Source organism: Hyperoodon ampullatus (assembly GCF_949752795.1).
Source record: "Hyperoodon ampullatus genome assembly, chromosome: 6".
Classification (NCBI taxonomy): Eukaryota; Metazoa; Chordata; class Mammalia; order Artiodactyla; family Ziphiidae; genus Hyperoodon; species Hyperoodon ampullatus.
The window spans coordinates 19,947,515-19,963,911 of NC_136919.1; the positions used below are offsets into that span (position 1 = coordinate 19,947,515).

At 54.2% G+C, this 16,397-nt stretch overlaps 1 protein-coding gene across 1 annotated transcript in view; it reads right to left on the reverse strand.

Annotated features, from left to right (window-relative positions):
* Nucleotides 1–16,397, reverse strand: part of COL27A1 (collagen type XXVII alpha 1 chain) — a gene marked incomplete at its 5' end in the record, with an annotated part of 145,297 nt that overhangs the window by 25,604 nt on the left and 103,296 nt on the right. The window contains 8 exons of the mRNA XM_079706055.1: nt 2,419–2,472; nt 3,469–3,522; nt 4,745–4,852; nt 4,964–5,017; nt 8,542–8,649; nt 12,722–12,775; nt 14,625–14,678; nt 16,015–16,068. Of these exons, the coding sequence (XP_079562181.1) occupies nt 2,419–2,472; nt 3,469–3,522; nt 4,745–4,852; nt 4,964–5,017; nt 8,542–8,649; nt 12,722–12,775; nt 14,625–14,678; nt 16,015–16,068 (540 nt within the window). The remainder of the gene's footprint in view (nt 1–2,418; nt 2,473–3,468; nt 3,523–4,744; nt 4,853–4,963; nt 5,018–8,541; nt 8,650–12,721; nt 12,776–14,624; nt 14,679–16,014; nt 16,069–16,397) is intronic.

Below are 16,397 nucleotides of genomic sequence, written 5' to 3' on the forward strand. Positions count from 1 at the left end.
CAAGTCAGGGCACCTCCGAGCCCCCTCGCTGTTGGCAGGGATTGAAGGGGAGGCCTGAGAGGCAGGAGAGAGGGGAGCCGTCCCTGGGGCTGGAGCCTGTCCCAGGCCCGAATCAGTCCGGAGGGCTGGTGGCTGTACGCCTTGGCCCAGGGCCTCTGTGGCTCCTGTGGGCAGAGATCGAAGGCATGAGGGACTCGGCCCGAAGCCTAGAACCAGTCGTACCCGGGAAGGGGGGGTGGGTGGCCCAAGGAGTGGGGATTCCCTCTCCTCCCTGACCACTCTCTATGGCTCTTTGTCCCAGGGCTCCATCCCATGGTGGAGGGAGATAGCTGGGCGGGGGGTGTCGCGGAAGGGGGCAGTGTTTACCTAGTGTGTTCTATGTGCCAGGCACTTCATGAAGTATGTTTCATACATGGTCTCATGAAATCCATATAGCACCTCTATGCTGCTGTGACCACTGGTCCCATTTTACAGATGGAGAAACTGAGGCCCAGGGAAGGAAGGGTCTTAAGCAAGGCCACACAAGACTCAAGGGGATGTCTAGGCCGAAAGCCAGCTCTACAGATCTCCCCCTCTCCCCCACATTGTGGTTGAAGTTTGGGGATGCATTTTTTAGCACCTGAAAGCTGGTGGGGTCCCCCCATTCCCCATCTTTCTCCTTGTTCTCAGAGTCTTATCCCATTTCCCCAGTCCCTCTGGCCGCCACCTTTGTAGACAGACACATGCCCCACAGGGAAATTCCAAGTTGAACAATATATTGGCTCATCTAAGTGTCTGTTTCTGGCTGGAAAAGCAAGGCCTGGCATCAGACAGAGTCTGGATCTGGTCCTGCCACACCTCTCACTGATCCTGAGCTAGTGCTGGAGCGTTGTGGAGACTCAGTTTCCCCACCTGTCAAGTGGGACCCTTACACTTCTGTGCCAGGGTCATGGTGAGGATTATGGAGAAATCCTGGCTGGGGAGCTTTGCTTCGGGGGTCTCCCCCAGGAACCTGCTCTCTCCCCACCCCCACACCTGCCGCCAAGCTCCATCCAGCTGTGGTTGGTTGGCTATTCAGTCCTGTGAGTATTTTTATTTTTGAGCTCTTTAGGGCATTATTCCATAGCCCCTAGCTCAGGGCCGAGAACATACTAAATAAATCATTATAAATCCATAAACACCTGTTGGTTAGCAGATGAATGACTGAACTCATAATAATACCTATAAGTCAGAAAGTGCATCTGGCTGACATATATGTGATGTCCTGCTTAGCCTCGTGTTCCTGAGGTACCCATCCACTTAATAGATGAGGCAATCAAGGCTCGGGGAACGCTGGGGCCCTGCCCAAGGCCCAGGCTCAGGGCAGATTTGGGGTTAGGGTCAAATTCTCAGCAGCCACAAGAACTGCTTCTGGGGATGCAGACGACCCAGAGTGCAGGCACCCTCTTGTTTCAGGCTCTGTGTTAATCTCTCCTACACTAGCCCCGGCAGACCGTGAGGGCTGAGGAAGGACTCGGGGTTCTGAGAGACACTTTCTGCAGCTTCCTGTGGCATGCGTCAGAGCCTGTGGCCCACTCTGATTGCAGGTCTGTTCTCCAAGCAGGAGGAAAGGGCCAGCTGGACAGCAAACCAGGCCAGGGTGATTCACCCAACAGCGAGATGTAGTTAGTGGGGAGCTGACTCAGCAAAAGAAAGGCGGGTTGGTGAGCAGCGGGGGCAAAGAGACAGCAGTGGAGCGCCTGCTAGGAGCCCGTTCCAGCTGAGCCATCAGGGGAAGGGGGAGGAAAGGAAGGAGGGGCTCAGAGCCACTAATGTAGGAATCAGAGACTTGGGTCCTGGGCCAGCTTGCCTTGCAATGTGACCCTCAAAGCTCTGGGCCCCCGCATTCCCACCTGCATAGTGGGGCGGGGCATGGTGATCAGCAAGGTTCCTTCTACCAGTTCCTGTCCTCTACCGAATCTGGAGCCAAGGCATGGGACCTGGACACGTCTTCCCTCTGCCTGGGCGGTTCCTGGCCTCGAAATGCAGGTGCTTCTCACTCTTCATCCTAAGCCCTCTCCTGGGCTCTCGCTGGGTGAACTCATTCACAAGTGAGGCTTCAATGCCCACGTTCACACAGATGATGGAATGGCACTGTTACATGACTGGTGTCCATTTCCCCTGGCTCAACCAGAAGCTCCAGGAAGGCAGGAACTGCGTCCATTTCTGTTCTGGTGCCAGGCACAGAGACGACACCCAATATCCCTGTGCTGAATGTAGGTCTAATGGCTCCTGCCTGCCGGTCACAGCTGGGGTGACACTGGCCTCCTAGCTGGCCAGGGTGTGAGCAGGGATGAGCCTGCCGTGAACCCACACTAGCCTAGCCACAGTGGCCCAGGGGCTTGCTCCCGCCAGCCCCGGATATGAGAAAGCAGCTGCCGCCCAGGACCAGACACCCACCTTTTCGCCCTTTGGTCCAGGAGGTCCGAGGGGTCCCATGATGCCTTTGTGTCCCTGCAGGAAACAAGACGGCAGGAGGTGAGAGCATGGGGGAGGGAGTCGTCGGGAGGGACAGGTGACGAAGGACAAGAACTCAAAGATGGAAACACTCTGGGCTGTGCGATCAGGTCCCGGTTCTGTTCCAACTCGCCGTGTGAATCTGAGCAGGCCGTGTGCCTCTCTGAGTCCTGGCCTCCCAGACATGCCATGTCGGTCCCAGACACACCTCTAAGGGGTGTCCGCTTGAGTGGCTGAAGGCTCTGCTCATGCCATCTTGGAGCAGACCTGGGACCAGATCTCGGGAGAGCCAGCTGTGTCTTCTGGGATGTGGCAGAGGCAGGGGGCAAAATGCTTGCCTCAGAGGGCTTCCCCAGGCCGGGGTGAGAACTGCACACGCAGACTCCTCTCTTGGGCCCCCAGCACCCACTCTCCAGTCTCCCTCTCCTTTGCCCTCTGCTTCTCCTCCCCTCCCTGCAGTATCTCTTTCAGACACTGGATCTCACCTTCAAACTTAAGCTGTCAGGCCTTGCACACACATTCTTTAGCCTCCCCGAGCCTCAGTTTCCTTTTCTGAGCAAGCCCCATGCCTCGCTGAGGCCTAGGCTCCCAGATGTGTAACATGGGATTGGCTCAGCAGCCTCTAAGCGGGGGAGTTGCCAACTTGGACGTGAAAATGGGCTGAGACCCATCCCTTCCACAGAGAGCAGCGGTGAAGCTCAGACACGAGGTGTGCACGGCACCCACCATGGGAAGGAAGGACTCAGCGAGGCCAGGGATTGGCTGGGAGGTCCTCCTCTGTCCACCCCACCCCTGCCTGGCCCACAGGTGGTTCTCGACCCCACCCGGGTCTGTGGGCCCAGGTGTTCCCTGGGGCGAAGGAGACCGTGAATCTGCCTGCAGTGGCCCGAGGGCCAGCCCTCAGCTAGGAGGAGGTGGGCGCGGCAGCCAAGGCGGCCTGAGTCCAGGCCTGCAGGGCAGAGTTCCGGAGAGGGGGAGGTGACATTTCCTTACATCGTAACCAGCCAGTCCCGGTTCTCCTTGGGCCCCCATCCGTCCTGGAGCACCCTACGAGAGGAGAAGACCCACGTTGGTACAGAGCGCCGCTCTCACGGCAGGAACGCGGGCAGGAACTCTCTCCCGCAGGCTCCAGCCCAGTTCAGCCCAGCAGCCTGGCACATCCACTCTGCCCAGAACCCAGGCCGGAGAGCCAGGTGGAGAGCAAGTGGCATCTGTCCCCTCCTCTCCGGAGCACTCCTCCCCCCGCCCAGCCCTTCCTTCTTCCAGCTCCAGTGGTTCATGAGAGCCAATTGCTAAATTGTCCCCAATTTGGTGAGTCAATTATAAAACAAAACCGTGGTGAAAAATTAAATGACATGAACTTACAGGGAAATCAATTAATTATATTAAAAACATAGACGACAAATGTGCAAAACTCATCCCTTCCTAGTTATTTTACTACACTTTACTGTTATCTATGCTCATGAGGTTATTTCCATTTGCTGAATCTGTGTGGCGGAAACACAGACATCCCTGGGTATCCAGAATATGCAGCGGATCGGTGCCAGGACCCTCCGCAGATGTGAACCCGCGGATTCGGGGGCCGACTCTACCAGATCGTGGAGCTCTCTTACCCATCCCTTCCCAAGTCCACATTCAATAACATCGCATGGGCAGCTTGAAATCAGCCACCGTAGGAGCATTGATACCACGGAATCTTACAAGTGCCACAAACCAGCACAGCTGTTAACTGGCACGCACTGGCAGCTCAGAGACACTGCATCACCCTTGTCTGCCCCCAAACTTGCTTCCTGTTGGGGCCCTCCTCTCCCTGCAGCAGTAAAACCCCTCAGGGACCCTCCCTTCAGGGCAGGCCAGCAACGGGCTGGGCCCCCCTGAGAGTCACCCAGGGGTCTGCCGCAGCTTCACCGTGACCCCCATGAACCTCTTTCCAGTGGGAAAACTCCTTGTTCAATAAAAATACTCCCAAGGGTGTGGTCCCCTCTCTACACCCCAATAGCAGGACTTGATAATAGGGGGTTATAAAGGGCTTCAGAAGACCCACAGACCCCTTCAAATCGCCAGAAATACTATGTTATGTGTACTTTTCCAGGGAGAGGGGCTATAGCTTCTGTAGGTTCCCAAAGGGATCCATGATTCCAAAGAAGTGGCTGGGACAGTGGACACAGGCGTTTAGCTGAGAGCTGAGGCGGGTGATGCTTTCCTCTCTGCCCTCGGCCCCCTCTGCTCCATGCCTGACCCCTACCCCACCCACCCAGAGAGTTCTCACCGTTGGTCCCAGGCTGCCCCGGGACCCTTTAGGGCCTGGGGTGCCAGGGGGTCCGGGGTCTCCAGGGACGCCCATCTCACCCAGCTGTCCTTGGTAGCCCTTGGCACCCTGCAGTGGAGGAGAGACAGGCTGTGAGCAGGCCCCAGCAGAGGGGAGGGGAGGGCAGGGGCTGCAGGGCAGGGACGTGGCGGATCCAAGCAGGAGGCGGGGGAATCCTACCTTGGCTCCCATGCGGCCCTTCTCGCCTTGCTTCCCTGGTTTTCCTTCAGGACCCTGAAAGGAAAAGGAGGGAAAGAGAGAGAAAGATGAGAAATGAGAGAATACGGAGGCAGATCCACAGAGTATCGGAGCGCTAGCTCTGGAAGCAGACCGCCTGGGTTCAGATTGGTTCTGCACTCAATACCCGTGTGACCTTGAGCGTGAGCACACCTCCTGTGGTCTGTGTCTTTGCAAAGTGGGGGCAGTGGTCGTATTTGCCTCACAGAGCTGAGGATTCAACCTGGTGATACAGTATCATGCTTGCAAGGTGCCTGGTCCATGGTAAGTAAGTGCTCGATAAATCACTGTTGTCATGGTTACTGCTGGTGCCCAGGCTGTCCCAATGGGAGCAGCTGTCTGCACTGAGCCCTCTCCATGTGCCAGGCACTGTCCCACCCTCCTAGCCACCCTGAGCCTCAGGCCCGATTCAGAGCCCCTCCTGTAGATGGTGACACCCTAGGTTCCTAAAGGTGAATCGACTTGCCCAGGGTCCTGCTGGTCCAAGGCAGAGCCCTGATTCAACTGCAGATCTGTCTGATTCTGTGTCCAGGGTACCCACTGATGACAGGCAGGCAGGAGAGGCTTCCTAGGTATGCCCTGATCTCTGAGATGTTGTGTGTCACTTCTGACAATCCCTGAGACCATGTCCCACGGACAGGGCCCCCTCCCTCAGGGGTTGAGGTTGGGGGGGTTCCTCAGAGTGGCTCTTTGTGACAGGAGGGCCAGCCACCCTTCCCTACTCTTCCACTGGGGTGCCCAGGCCACTCCCTCTGAAAGGCCACTCTGTTCCCTCCCCCAAAGGCATCCCAAAGTGCCGCTCTCCCCTGCCTTGCCCCAGGGGGCCCAACTGTCTCCACAGTTGTCAGGGAAACTCAGTTCACTGGGGCTGAGTGAGTGTAAGTGTGCATGAGGGAGTACAAGAGAGATGAGAGTCCTAACCTCAGGCCCCACTGGGTTGGGAGGTAGTGGGTAGGGCAGGCAGTGTTTCTGACCTGAAGCGACATCCAGACTGCCTGCAGAGGACAGTCCCCTCAAAGCCCAAACCTCAAAGGGAGCTGGGAAAAATATCTATGTTCTTGGTAAGCACGAAAGAGCTGGTTTGACTTAATCCCTTTGGCTTCATTAACAGAGGCACATGCTACAGGATGAGGGAGGTGATAATCTCACCTTGGAATAGGCATTGCACTCTAAGAGGAAGTACTGACTAATTGTGATGGAGGAAGGGTAGGAAGAACAGTGGCCCTGAAAGGACCAAGCACAGAGTGCCCTGCATCCTGGTGCTTGAGTCTTCACGTGACCCCGGACAAGTCCCTCCCTTTCTCTGTGCCTCAGTTTCCCCACCTCCAATACGAAGGTCTTGAACTAGCCTTGCACTGTCCAATATGGTGGCCCCTAGCCACACATGGCTACTGGGCACTTGAAATGTGGCTATTGTGACTGAGGAACTGGATTTTTAATCAATTAAATTGTAATTAACTTTAAAATTTAAAACTGGTAATTCAATGATTGGAAAACTTCTAACATTTTTGGAACAACTTGGGATATGAATCTACATTTTCAATTGTATGTTTTATGAAATCTAAATACAGATCAAGTATTTCCAATGAAAATTTAGCATCTGAATTGAGATGTGCTCTAAGTGTAAATTACACACTGGATTTCAAAGACTTACAAAAAAAAAAAGGATGCAAAATAGCTTATTAATGATTTTTTATATTGATTACATGTTGATATGTTAGTATTTTGGATAGATTGTGCTAAATATATTATTAAAATTAATTTTACCTATTTCTTTTTACTTTTTAAAAATATAACTATTATAAAATTTTAAATTACACATGTAACTCCTATTCTGTTTCTACCAGACAGCATTGGACTTGACAATCTCAAGGTCTTTTGCTCCTCCAGTAATTAAATACTAAATAATCATCATGGCCCCAACGATGAGCCAGACACTATGTCCGAACTCCGTATCATATCTCATCCAATTCTGGCCATAGGGCTGAGAGGAAGAGATTATTTATCCCATGTTAGAGCTAAAGAAACAGGCTCAGGGGGATGAAGACCCTGTCAACGGGTCACCCAGCTAGGTAGAATGAAATGTGGATTCTTACTTTCTGGGACACCCCTTTTCCTAGGCTGGTCCTGTTTGGGCAGTTGTGAATCATGATTACAGGAGCTGGTGGCATTTACCAGCAGAATGAGGTGATTGCAATGGCTGATCTCTTGTTAGAAGGAGAAGCAAGTCAGTGACAAAGAATTCAGTACAGGGCCAGGGAGACAGAAGTCTCCCCCAGGACCGGGCAGCCGGCTGGCCACTTGTTCTGACAGCTCCTCTCCAGCTGAGGGCATCCCCGATGGGGAGGGAGACCCTGAGTCAGGGCTAGAGCACCCAGTGGGTGAGGCTGTGCGGCCACAATGAAGACCTTGGCTGGGCCCCCATCCATACAGATGTATCTCTGGAAAGGCTTTGATGGCTCATAAAATTCTATTTTTAAACCCTTCACTGTTTCCAGGCCACAGAGTGGGAAATTCTTGTTCTGCGGCCCTGATGCCAAAGAGACTCAAATACAGGCCTCTCATCACCTCTGTCACCTGGCACACACTCAGTCTGGCCCCTGTGAACCTCCTTCCAGTTCCAGTGGATGAGGACTGGCAGTGACAGCAAAATACAGGCATAAACACTGCTACCACCACCGCCAACACCATCCCCATCACCATAGCCACTGTCACACCACTGCCACTGCCATCACCATCACCCACAAGAATACCACCATCATCACTATCGCCACCATCACCATCACCGCCACCACCAGCTTCCAGCCACTTCCTCCTCCAAATTCATAAAGATAATTGTTTATATTTCTGGTGCATTTTATAAAGTGCTTTCCTATCCAAAGTTTCATCAACTCTTCAGATGAAAAAAAACCAAGGCTCAGAGAGAGGCAGTGATGTGCTCAAAGTCACGTTGGCAGTGGGTGCCCGAGCAAGAACTCAGCCTTTGGACTCTGGGTCAGGGCTATTTCTGCCACACGTTGCTGCCCATTCCACAGTCATCATGCTCAAAAGTTCACTGAGAAAGAGCCCCTGGAACCCTGGAACTCAAAATGATTTCAGTGCACATGCTTCCAAATCCTTCATCATACCAAGGGTGCGACCCAGAGAGGGCAAGTGAAAGGTCACACAGCAAGTTGCTGATGGAGACTTGGGCCAGTGCCTCTCCTGCTAAATTCAGTGTGGCTGAATGTGGGGGGTGGGCAGGACGAGGTCAGCAGGGGCCAGGTTTGTGTAGGGCACGGCAACCAGGCTAAGGAGACCCATGTTATTCCTGTGGGCACTTGGGACACGTGGGAAGGTTAGGCCCGGGAGGGACACAGTCAGGCTGGTTCTCCATGAAACTCTCACGTGAAGGAAGGATCACAGCACACGACCCTCTGGCGGCAGCTGTCCAAAGACCTCCCACCCAACTGCCTGAACAGGCCCAAGTGTTATTCTCACTCAGGAGCCCCAAGTGCTGGCACACAGCTGTGCACACTCACCCGGACGCCAGTGATGCCAGGGGGGCCGGGCGGCCCGTCCTCACCCTTCAGTCCCTCCTGGCCCTTCTCGCCACGTTCACCGTCGGGCCCGGGGTCACCCCTGTCCCCCTGGGTTGGGAAGGCATGAGGAGGGGAGAGAGAGAAAGAGAGAATAAATGTCACCAAGTCCATCAGAGGCGCCAAACCTCAGGCCTCCATCTGGATGTCCACGGCAGACCTGCCCCTGGATTCCCCTGATGGTTCTGCCAAAGGGGTCAGCCTGGTAGAGACAGTACGCAGCACGTGACAGTTTCTAGTGTCCATGCCTGGGCCATGGAGGGAGCTGCTCAGAGAGAAGAGACGACCCTGACCACGCCCACCCCGTGGAGTTTACAGGAAAGAAACAGGTTGGGAGAATAGGACGATTTCTCCCCAATGCTGTAGACACACTGGGAGGACAAGAGTCTTAAGAAGCCAAAGGAAATTTTTTTAAACTTTGTTTTTCCTTCTCTTTTTGCTTTTTTGGCTGTGCCACGCGCAGCATGCGGAAATCTTAGTTCCCCGACCAGGGATCAAACCCGCGCCCCCTGCGGTGGCAGCGTGGAGTCCTAACCACTGGACCGCCAGGGATGTCCCAAGAAGCTGAAGGAAATTTTTATAAAGGAAAACATTCACCCGAGTCTACCTCTTGGAACAAACTCTTTCCATGTTTCTGAGTTGTATTTTCAACCCTCACTTACGCAAAACCGTTGACAATAATAAGTAAAGGGTAATCGTTTCGATTGCTACATACCAGGCTCAGAGCAGTGGAACAACTGTTCCACAGCAATGACGTTAGTTAGTAAATTTAGCTTTAAAGGCATAATCCAACTGCACGGCATGTTTCCACCTATTTTTTTTTTTAATGTCTTACTCTGTTGACTGTGAGTACGCGCTCCCTTTGCTGTCTGCCCTGCATCGCGCGCATTCTCGCAGGCTGCAGTACATCCCCGCTGTGGAGTGGGTGGCAGCGAACGCTTACATAGCACTTGCCATTCCAGGCCGTGTTCTGGCAGGCTAGGCTGTGCCAGGATGGGGCATGGGCTGTTGCCCTCGGCCCCATGCGCAGAGCAGGGGGTGCAGCAGGGGCAGTGGGTGGGGGAGGAGCGGGGCAGCGCGCATCACAAGGCCACCTCCACTGGGGCTTGTGGCCAGTCTGCAGGTGGCTGAGCTGGGACGGTACAGAGAGGCCCCCAGGAAAGGGTATGAAGCTACGGGTAGGAGGAAGGGCTGGGCAGAGGAGAGGCTCAGAGAGGCAGAGGGCGTCTTTGCCATTTTTGTTTTCCGGTGCCACACTTTATGAGGGACACTGATAAACTGATGTGCGTCCAGGAGAAAGAGCAGGGTGCCCAGGGCGAGCAGCGGGAGTCTGGGAACCGGACCGCGGAGAGCACAGCCCGCAGGCTGGTCCCGCTGGGGCCCCAGGTTCTGGGCGTGAGCAGCTGGGGCGCAGGATTGCCGGGGTAGTTTCTAGCCCTGGTCCAGGAGGACGTCCCAATGAGAGGTGTCCAGAGATGACACAGATGAGGGAGGGAAGCTCCAAGCTGAGGTGTGAGTCAGTGCAGAGTAGATCTGGGCACCAGGAAAGGGTCGGACAGGCTGGTGTCTGAGGTCCCTTCGCACGGAGATTCTCATATTCCAAACTCAGCCTGGCAGGGAGACGGGGCTGGCCCTGATGCCCCACTTGCAGGCTCTCTTGGCTCCAGGATTCTCCTTCTGGCCTGTCAACCTGGCCACCTGCTCTCCTAGCTCTCAGAGGCAGGCAACCCGTTCCAGGTGGCTGGGCTGGATTTCTGTGAGGGGCCCTAGCCTGGGCCCTGCAGGGGCACAGGCTCCAGGGACTACGCAGACCCCCAGAGCCTGGGCTCCCACACAGCTGGGGTGGGCGACCCTGAGGATCCCATGCAGAATGGGGTCTGGGGGTGGAGGGCTAGGGAATCCCAGAATCCAGGACATCTGTCAGTGCTCAGAGGAGCCTTACAAGTTGCCTAGCTCAACCCTCCTACTTACAGATGGGGAAACTGAGGCCCAGAGAGAGTATAGACTTCCTAGTACCACGTGTGAGTCCATGGCAGAGCATGGGTGATACCTTGGGTTCTGGTTCCTTCTAATTCCTAGATTCTCTGCTCAGGGGACAACACCTTCCTCACCCCTGGATTCAAATCTTGCTGCCACCTCTCAATAGCTGTGTGACTTGGGCAAGTTTCCTCATTTGCAAAATAAGCACCAAAGGGTTACTGTGGGGAGTGAAAGAGATAATCCATGTAAATGATAGCTTAGCATAGCATCTAGTGCACGAGCGCTGGATAAACATTACTTATTACTAGGAATCACCACCACTGTTGCCACCATCAGCTGGCTATCTCAAAAGACATAATCAGCATAAACTATAAAGTGCTGTGCATGTCCAAGAGGTTGTTTTCACCATGAAGGTGATGCTTGGACAAACACCATAAAGGAAACAGATTCTCTCCTGGATTCACACAAGGACCTGGGAAGATGCCGTACATCTGCCGGACTACTCCGGCCCAAGGTCTAGTGTAGCACTGGCTTTGGAGGGGGTGAGAGGAAGCAGCCAGGGCCGAGGAGCCATGACAAGTGAGCAGGAAAGACTGTGTGAGACACTCAAGTCTGGAAGACCCCCTCCCATCCCACCTCAGCAAAGATTCCAAGGAGAAGAAAGGTGGCTGCCCAGAAGTGAAGGAGGTCCCCGCATTTGCCTCGGTTTCCTCATCTGTCAAGTGGGGATGGTAATGAATCCAGCTCAGAGGATTACTGGGAGGATTAAATGGGTTAATTCATGTAAAGCTCTTAAGGCAGGTGATGCAAGTATGGTGAGTACACAAAGCATTTTAGCCAGAATGTTCGTCAGCATTCATCACGATTCATGCAGACATTTGGCAAAGGGTGTGGAGAAGCCATCAAGTGCTCTGGGACTCCGGAGCCAGACCCAGTTATACCCTGGGATACAGCAGGGCTGGAGGTGAGAGAAAGTAGACAGATGGAAGACAGGGGGTGCTCTCGACCTTGCAAGCAAAACACAGGCTGATGGGAAGCCAGCCAGGGGCTTGTCACAGAGGCATCCTGGGAGGTGGGGAAGCCCCGGACCCAGGGCAATCATGTGGGTGGAGGTCTAGGGATGGGGCAATAGAGGCTCAGATAAGAGGGGTGCTTATCTGAGGTCACATGGAGAGTCGATGGGTGACAAAGGGAATGCTGGGATGTGGCACTTGGGATCCTGAGCTGGGCAGCTGACAGGTCAGCCCTGGGGAAAACCCACCTAATGGTCCAGGACTAGGCCAGGGCTGGAGGCAAGGCTGGTAAGTCAGAGAGTGAACCTGCCCAGGGGTTCAGGGGAGCCCTGGCGCCTCCTTAAGGCCCCAGCATCTGTGGCTGACAGATGAATCTATGGAATGTAGCAGGGCTGAGTCAGCACCACATGTTTTGGTGCCAGTGAGTCCTGGGTTTGAATTTTGGATTTTCCACTCATAGCCCTAGACTGTAGATGAATACACCTCGGCCTGAGCCTCAGTTTCTTCACCTTTAGAATGGGCGCATGGTGCAGAGAGGTAGCCGAGGCTTGGGTCTTGCCTGTGCCAATTACTAGCAGTGTGTCCTTGGACAAGCGGTTTAACCTCTCTGAGTCTCAGTTTCCTCAACCAAAGACAGGTTTTTACCCCATAGCACTAACTGAGATGATACATACAAAGGGCTTAGCACAGTCCCTGATACATATGTGACTTGTTCTCCGTAAACAGTGGCTATGGGTCATGGGTGCTGATTATTGTTCTCCTGACCTTTTAGGATGTTTGGAAGATAACAGATATCAAAGCTGCTGGCTCTGAGCCTGGCACAGAGCAGGGCTTCAGGTACCACCCTGAGCCAAGAGAAGCTGCGGTTTCAAGAAGGGTGGCAGTGAGGAGTGGAAGGTGGGGCTGGTCCCTGGTCTTGCCTGAGCAGGGTAGAGGGCAGGTGCTGGTCAGGGCTCACCCCCACCCATCCTGCTCTCCCTGGGAGCAGGAAGGCTGACCTCAGAGCTTATGGGAACATGGTGCTTCTGGGGGAAAACTTAGGTCTTGGATGGGAGGACAGTGGGAGCAGAGGGAGAAGGCAGTTCCAGAACATTCTCTCCCCCCAGACTCTGCACCAGAAGGACGCTTACCTTCAGCCCGTCGGGCCCTGCAGGGCCACTGTCACCTTCGAGGCCTGGCTCTCCCTGGAAAGGGTAGTGGGGAAAGATGAGGAGACATTACTGGGGAGGGGGTCCCAGTGTGTTTTACTTCCTCCTCCTCCTTGGGACAAGACCCCAACCCCTGATCTCCAGGTAGTAGGGGCCTGGAATGCCTGGCACAGCCAGGAAACAGTGGAGCAGACCCCCAAGCCACAGCCTGTTCTGTGTGCAGGGTGGGGTGAGGTAGGGGCTGCACGAGTTAGAAGGTGCTGGTCCTGTGTCTACGTGGGCTGGGTGGAATGGGGAGGTAGAGCAGCCTACTGGTTGAAAAGGTCTTGACGTCAGACAGATCTCGAGGCCTCCACTGGGCTTCCCATTCACTGGTAGTCTGGGCACAAGCAAACTCCTTAGCCCCCATGGGTGTCTGTTTTCTCATCTGAAAATGGGGCTGATACCCTTTAAGGGTATCTATGGGACACAGTATAACAACCCACAAATAGTAGCCATTAGATATATTCTTTCTGGAATTTGGAGTGAGCCCTCATGGAGTGCCTTGGTGGAATCTCATTTCTCAGATGAGGAAAGTGAGGCCATCCCTCAGACTTTCTTGCCAGCAAGTGTGGGAATGATACCAAGAACCTGAATCCCATCTGACCTTCAGCCAGGTTCCCTGCTTGCCTTTCTAGCTCCAAAGACGCCCTTGGATGCCTCAGTTATCTAAATGGCTGTCAAGTTAAGTTTGTGTCTCTCTCTGCTTTTTCATAGCTGTTCAGCATCTGAGCTGGAAGGGGCCTCAGAAGTCATCAGATGCAGGAATGGCAAAGATGGGAGGACAGGTGTGTAGATTCCACCCCTCTTGTGCCCATGGCAGACATCACTAATCTATCTACTAGAATGTGGCTCCATGAGGACAGTGCCTTCTGTTACTCACTGCTGTGAAGTGCCTGGCACACAGTGGGCATCAAGTGAGTGCACGTCATTCTCTCTCCTAGTGAGCCCAGAAGGAGCCTCAGGATCCTTCTTAACATGGCACTCCAAGAAACTATACTGCTCAATCTTCATTGACAGACAAGATTGCCATCTGAAGACTTCAAGCTCTGTGCTCATCCTCTCTTGCCCTGTGGCCCCCTCCTCTCATTCTATGTCTTAACTCAATTTGAGGAGCCTCTTAACTTTGGGCAGGGAGTAACATGAGGCATCGGAAAAAGGGAAAAATGAGAAGTTGGATTGGGGGCCTGGTGTCTCCATGAGCCAAGCCCCCCCACACTAACTCTCCCTCACTCCTGGGCTGCACCTTCCCCATCCGAAAGATGCTAGAGGATGTCTGCTCCGTATCTCTCACAGCACCCTGGGGTCTCCATTCAGACAGGGATCTTATAAATCAGGCACAGAGCATAGACAGGTGGACACAGAGGCATCCCAAACCTTCTCAGAGGAAGCCAAACTCTGTGGGCTTCTTTTGGTAAAGGGGAAGATAACCTTTTGGATAACCTTCCATGGAACAGTTTTAGAGATGGTAACAGGTGTTTTTCAATAAAAGCACTTGGAGGTCAAATAAGTTTGGAGACTGTGGATTAACCCTCCCCAAACCCCAATTTCTTGGTTGCAGGCCTTCTCAGAGCCTTGAAAATGCTACTGCTAATGTGTAAGGGGGAACACCGAGCACGCAGGATCTCAAACATTTTGACCACAGAGTGCTTTTCTCTGAGGAGCACCTCTGCCTTGTGGAAATGCTGGCCCGCCAAGGGAGACTGGATGAGGCTGCAGAGATTCACAGTCTGTTTCTGCAGTTGAGGAAACTGAGGCTCAGGGAAGCTGAGTAAAGCCCTTCCCCCCTCCAGACAGCCAGGGAGGGGTGGGACTTTCCAGGGAGAATGAATTTGCTTCGACTTACCCGCTGCCCAATGAGGCCCGGCTCCCCAGGGGTGCCCAGAGGCCCAAGGTCACCCTAGGAGAAGACAAACACAAGTCCATGGGTGGGGGGGGGGGGGTAGGACCAGCCCCAGCCCTCACCTTCTGTTTTTTTTTTGTTTTTTTTTTTTTGTGGTACCCGGGCCTCTCACTGTTGTGGCCTCTCCTGTTGCGGCATGTGGGATCTTCCCAGACCGGGGCATGAACCCGTGTCCCCTGCATCGGCAGGCGGACTCTCAACCACTGCGCCACCAGGGAAGCCCCAGCCCTCACCTTCTTGTTCTCGCTGGTTCTGACGCGGGAGGAGTGGGGAGTGGAGCCGAGGAAGCTCTTTCTCCCCAGGACCAGAGAGAAATTGTGAAATGCCACCCAGAGCCCCTGTTCCCAATAAGCCCTGGACAGGTCAGGATCACCACCACCATCACAGCTCAGCTCACGCTTACATAGTGCTGTTCTAAGTGCCTTTTCATTGTACACATTTAATTGTCACAACAACCCTGCCAGGAGAGATCTCTTCTTTTACAAAGGAAGAGACTGAGGGACCGCAGGTTAAGTAACCAGCGCAAGCTCACGAGGCTAGTAAGTGACAGCTTCAGGATCCAAACCTGGGTAGTTTGGCTCCAGGGAATATCGGATGCAGAGGTGGCAACTCTGAGGCTGACCACCTTCTTTTCTCTCCCTCCCTGAGAACCTTGGAGAGAAACCCAAAGAAGGAAGAGGCCCTAAAGGAACCAGAATAAATGTCACCCAGCTCCTCCAAAAGACCCCAGAAGGGTCTTTCTCATGTGGGGATTTCCAAGCTACACTCTCTCTCTGCTGGTGTCTGAGGGCACAAGAGGAGGCAGAGTTCCGAACCCCCGGCCCCGCCGCGGCCAGAACCATCCCATTACTACCTGTTTTATATATGGGTTGGTTTCCTGCATTATTCAAGCAAGGGATTCTGGAACTAAGTCAAGACTGACAGTCCCAGGCCTCCGGGGCCTGCATAGGCAGCAGGTCCTCTTCCAACAGCAGCGCGGGGAGGGGTCTCTCCCCAGAGCCCAGGGATCAATGGGCTCCTGTTTCCCTGCAGGTAATGAGGGGCACCAGTGCTGAAATGCAGATGGTATCGCAGGAGGCCAGGAGGTATGGCCGTCCCAGCATAGGGCAGGTGCCAGAGAAAACACTGCCAGACAGGGGGCAGGGATGGGGGCTCCGGGCTGGCTGGGCCATCCGCTGTGGCCATGGCCAGGCCCCGCTCCCCAGCCGGGAGCACAGAGAACCCATTATCCCGGGCACAAGAAAGGCCTGTTTCTCTTCCATGGAGACGATGGGGCCGCCAGCTGGGAGCTGGTTTCAACAAGCCATTTTTCTCTTCTTTCATCCCACCTTACCTTCATTCCAGCTTCCCCAGGAAGGCCTGGTTCTCCCACTGCACCTGGTGGTCCCTGCAAGAAAATGCCATTGGTCCTTCCTAGAGCAAGGGCTGGCCCCTGGTTGTAAGGGAGGAGATAACTGAGGCAGGCTCAGAGACGGCAAGGGACGTGCCCGAGGTCACTCAGCGTGAGAGACACAGAGCTGGGAGCAGGCTGCAGCCTTCTGGGAGCTTAGAGTTGGGACTAGGCAGATGGGGGTGATCAGGCTCTGGCTGCTGAGCGTCGGGGCTGCCCAGAGACTGCTGGAGCCCCTCCCTCTCCACGAGTGTGCTTTACCCAGTAGGAGCCCATTGGCAAGCATGCGGAGGAAAATTTCATGATTCACGTAACAACAGAGGAGG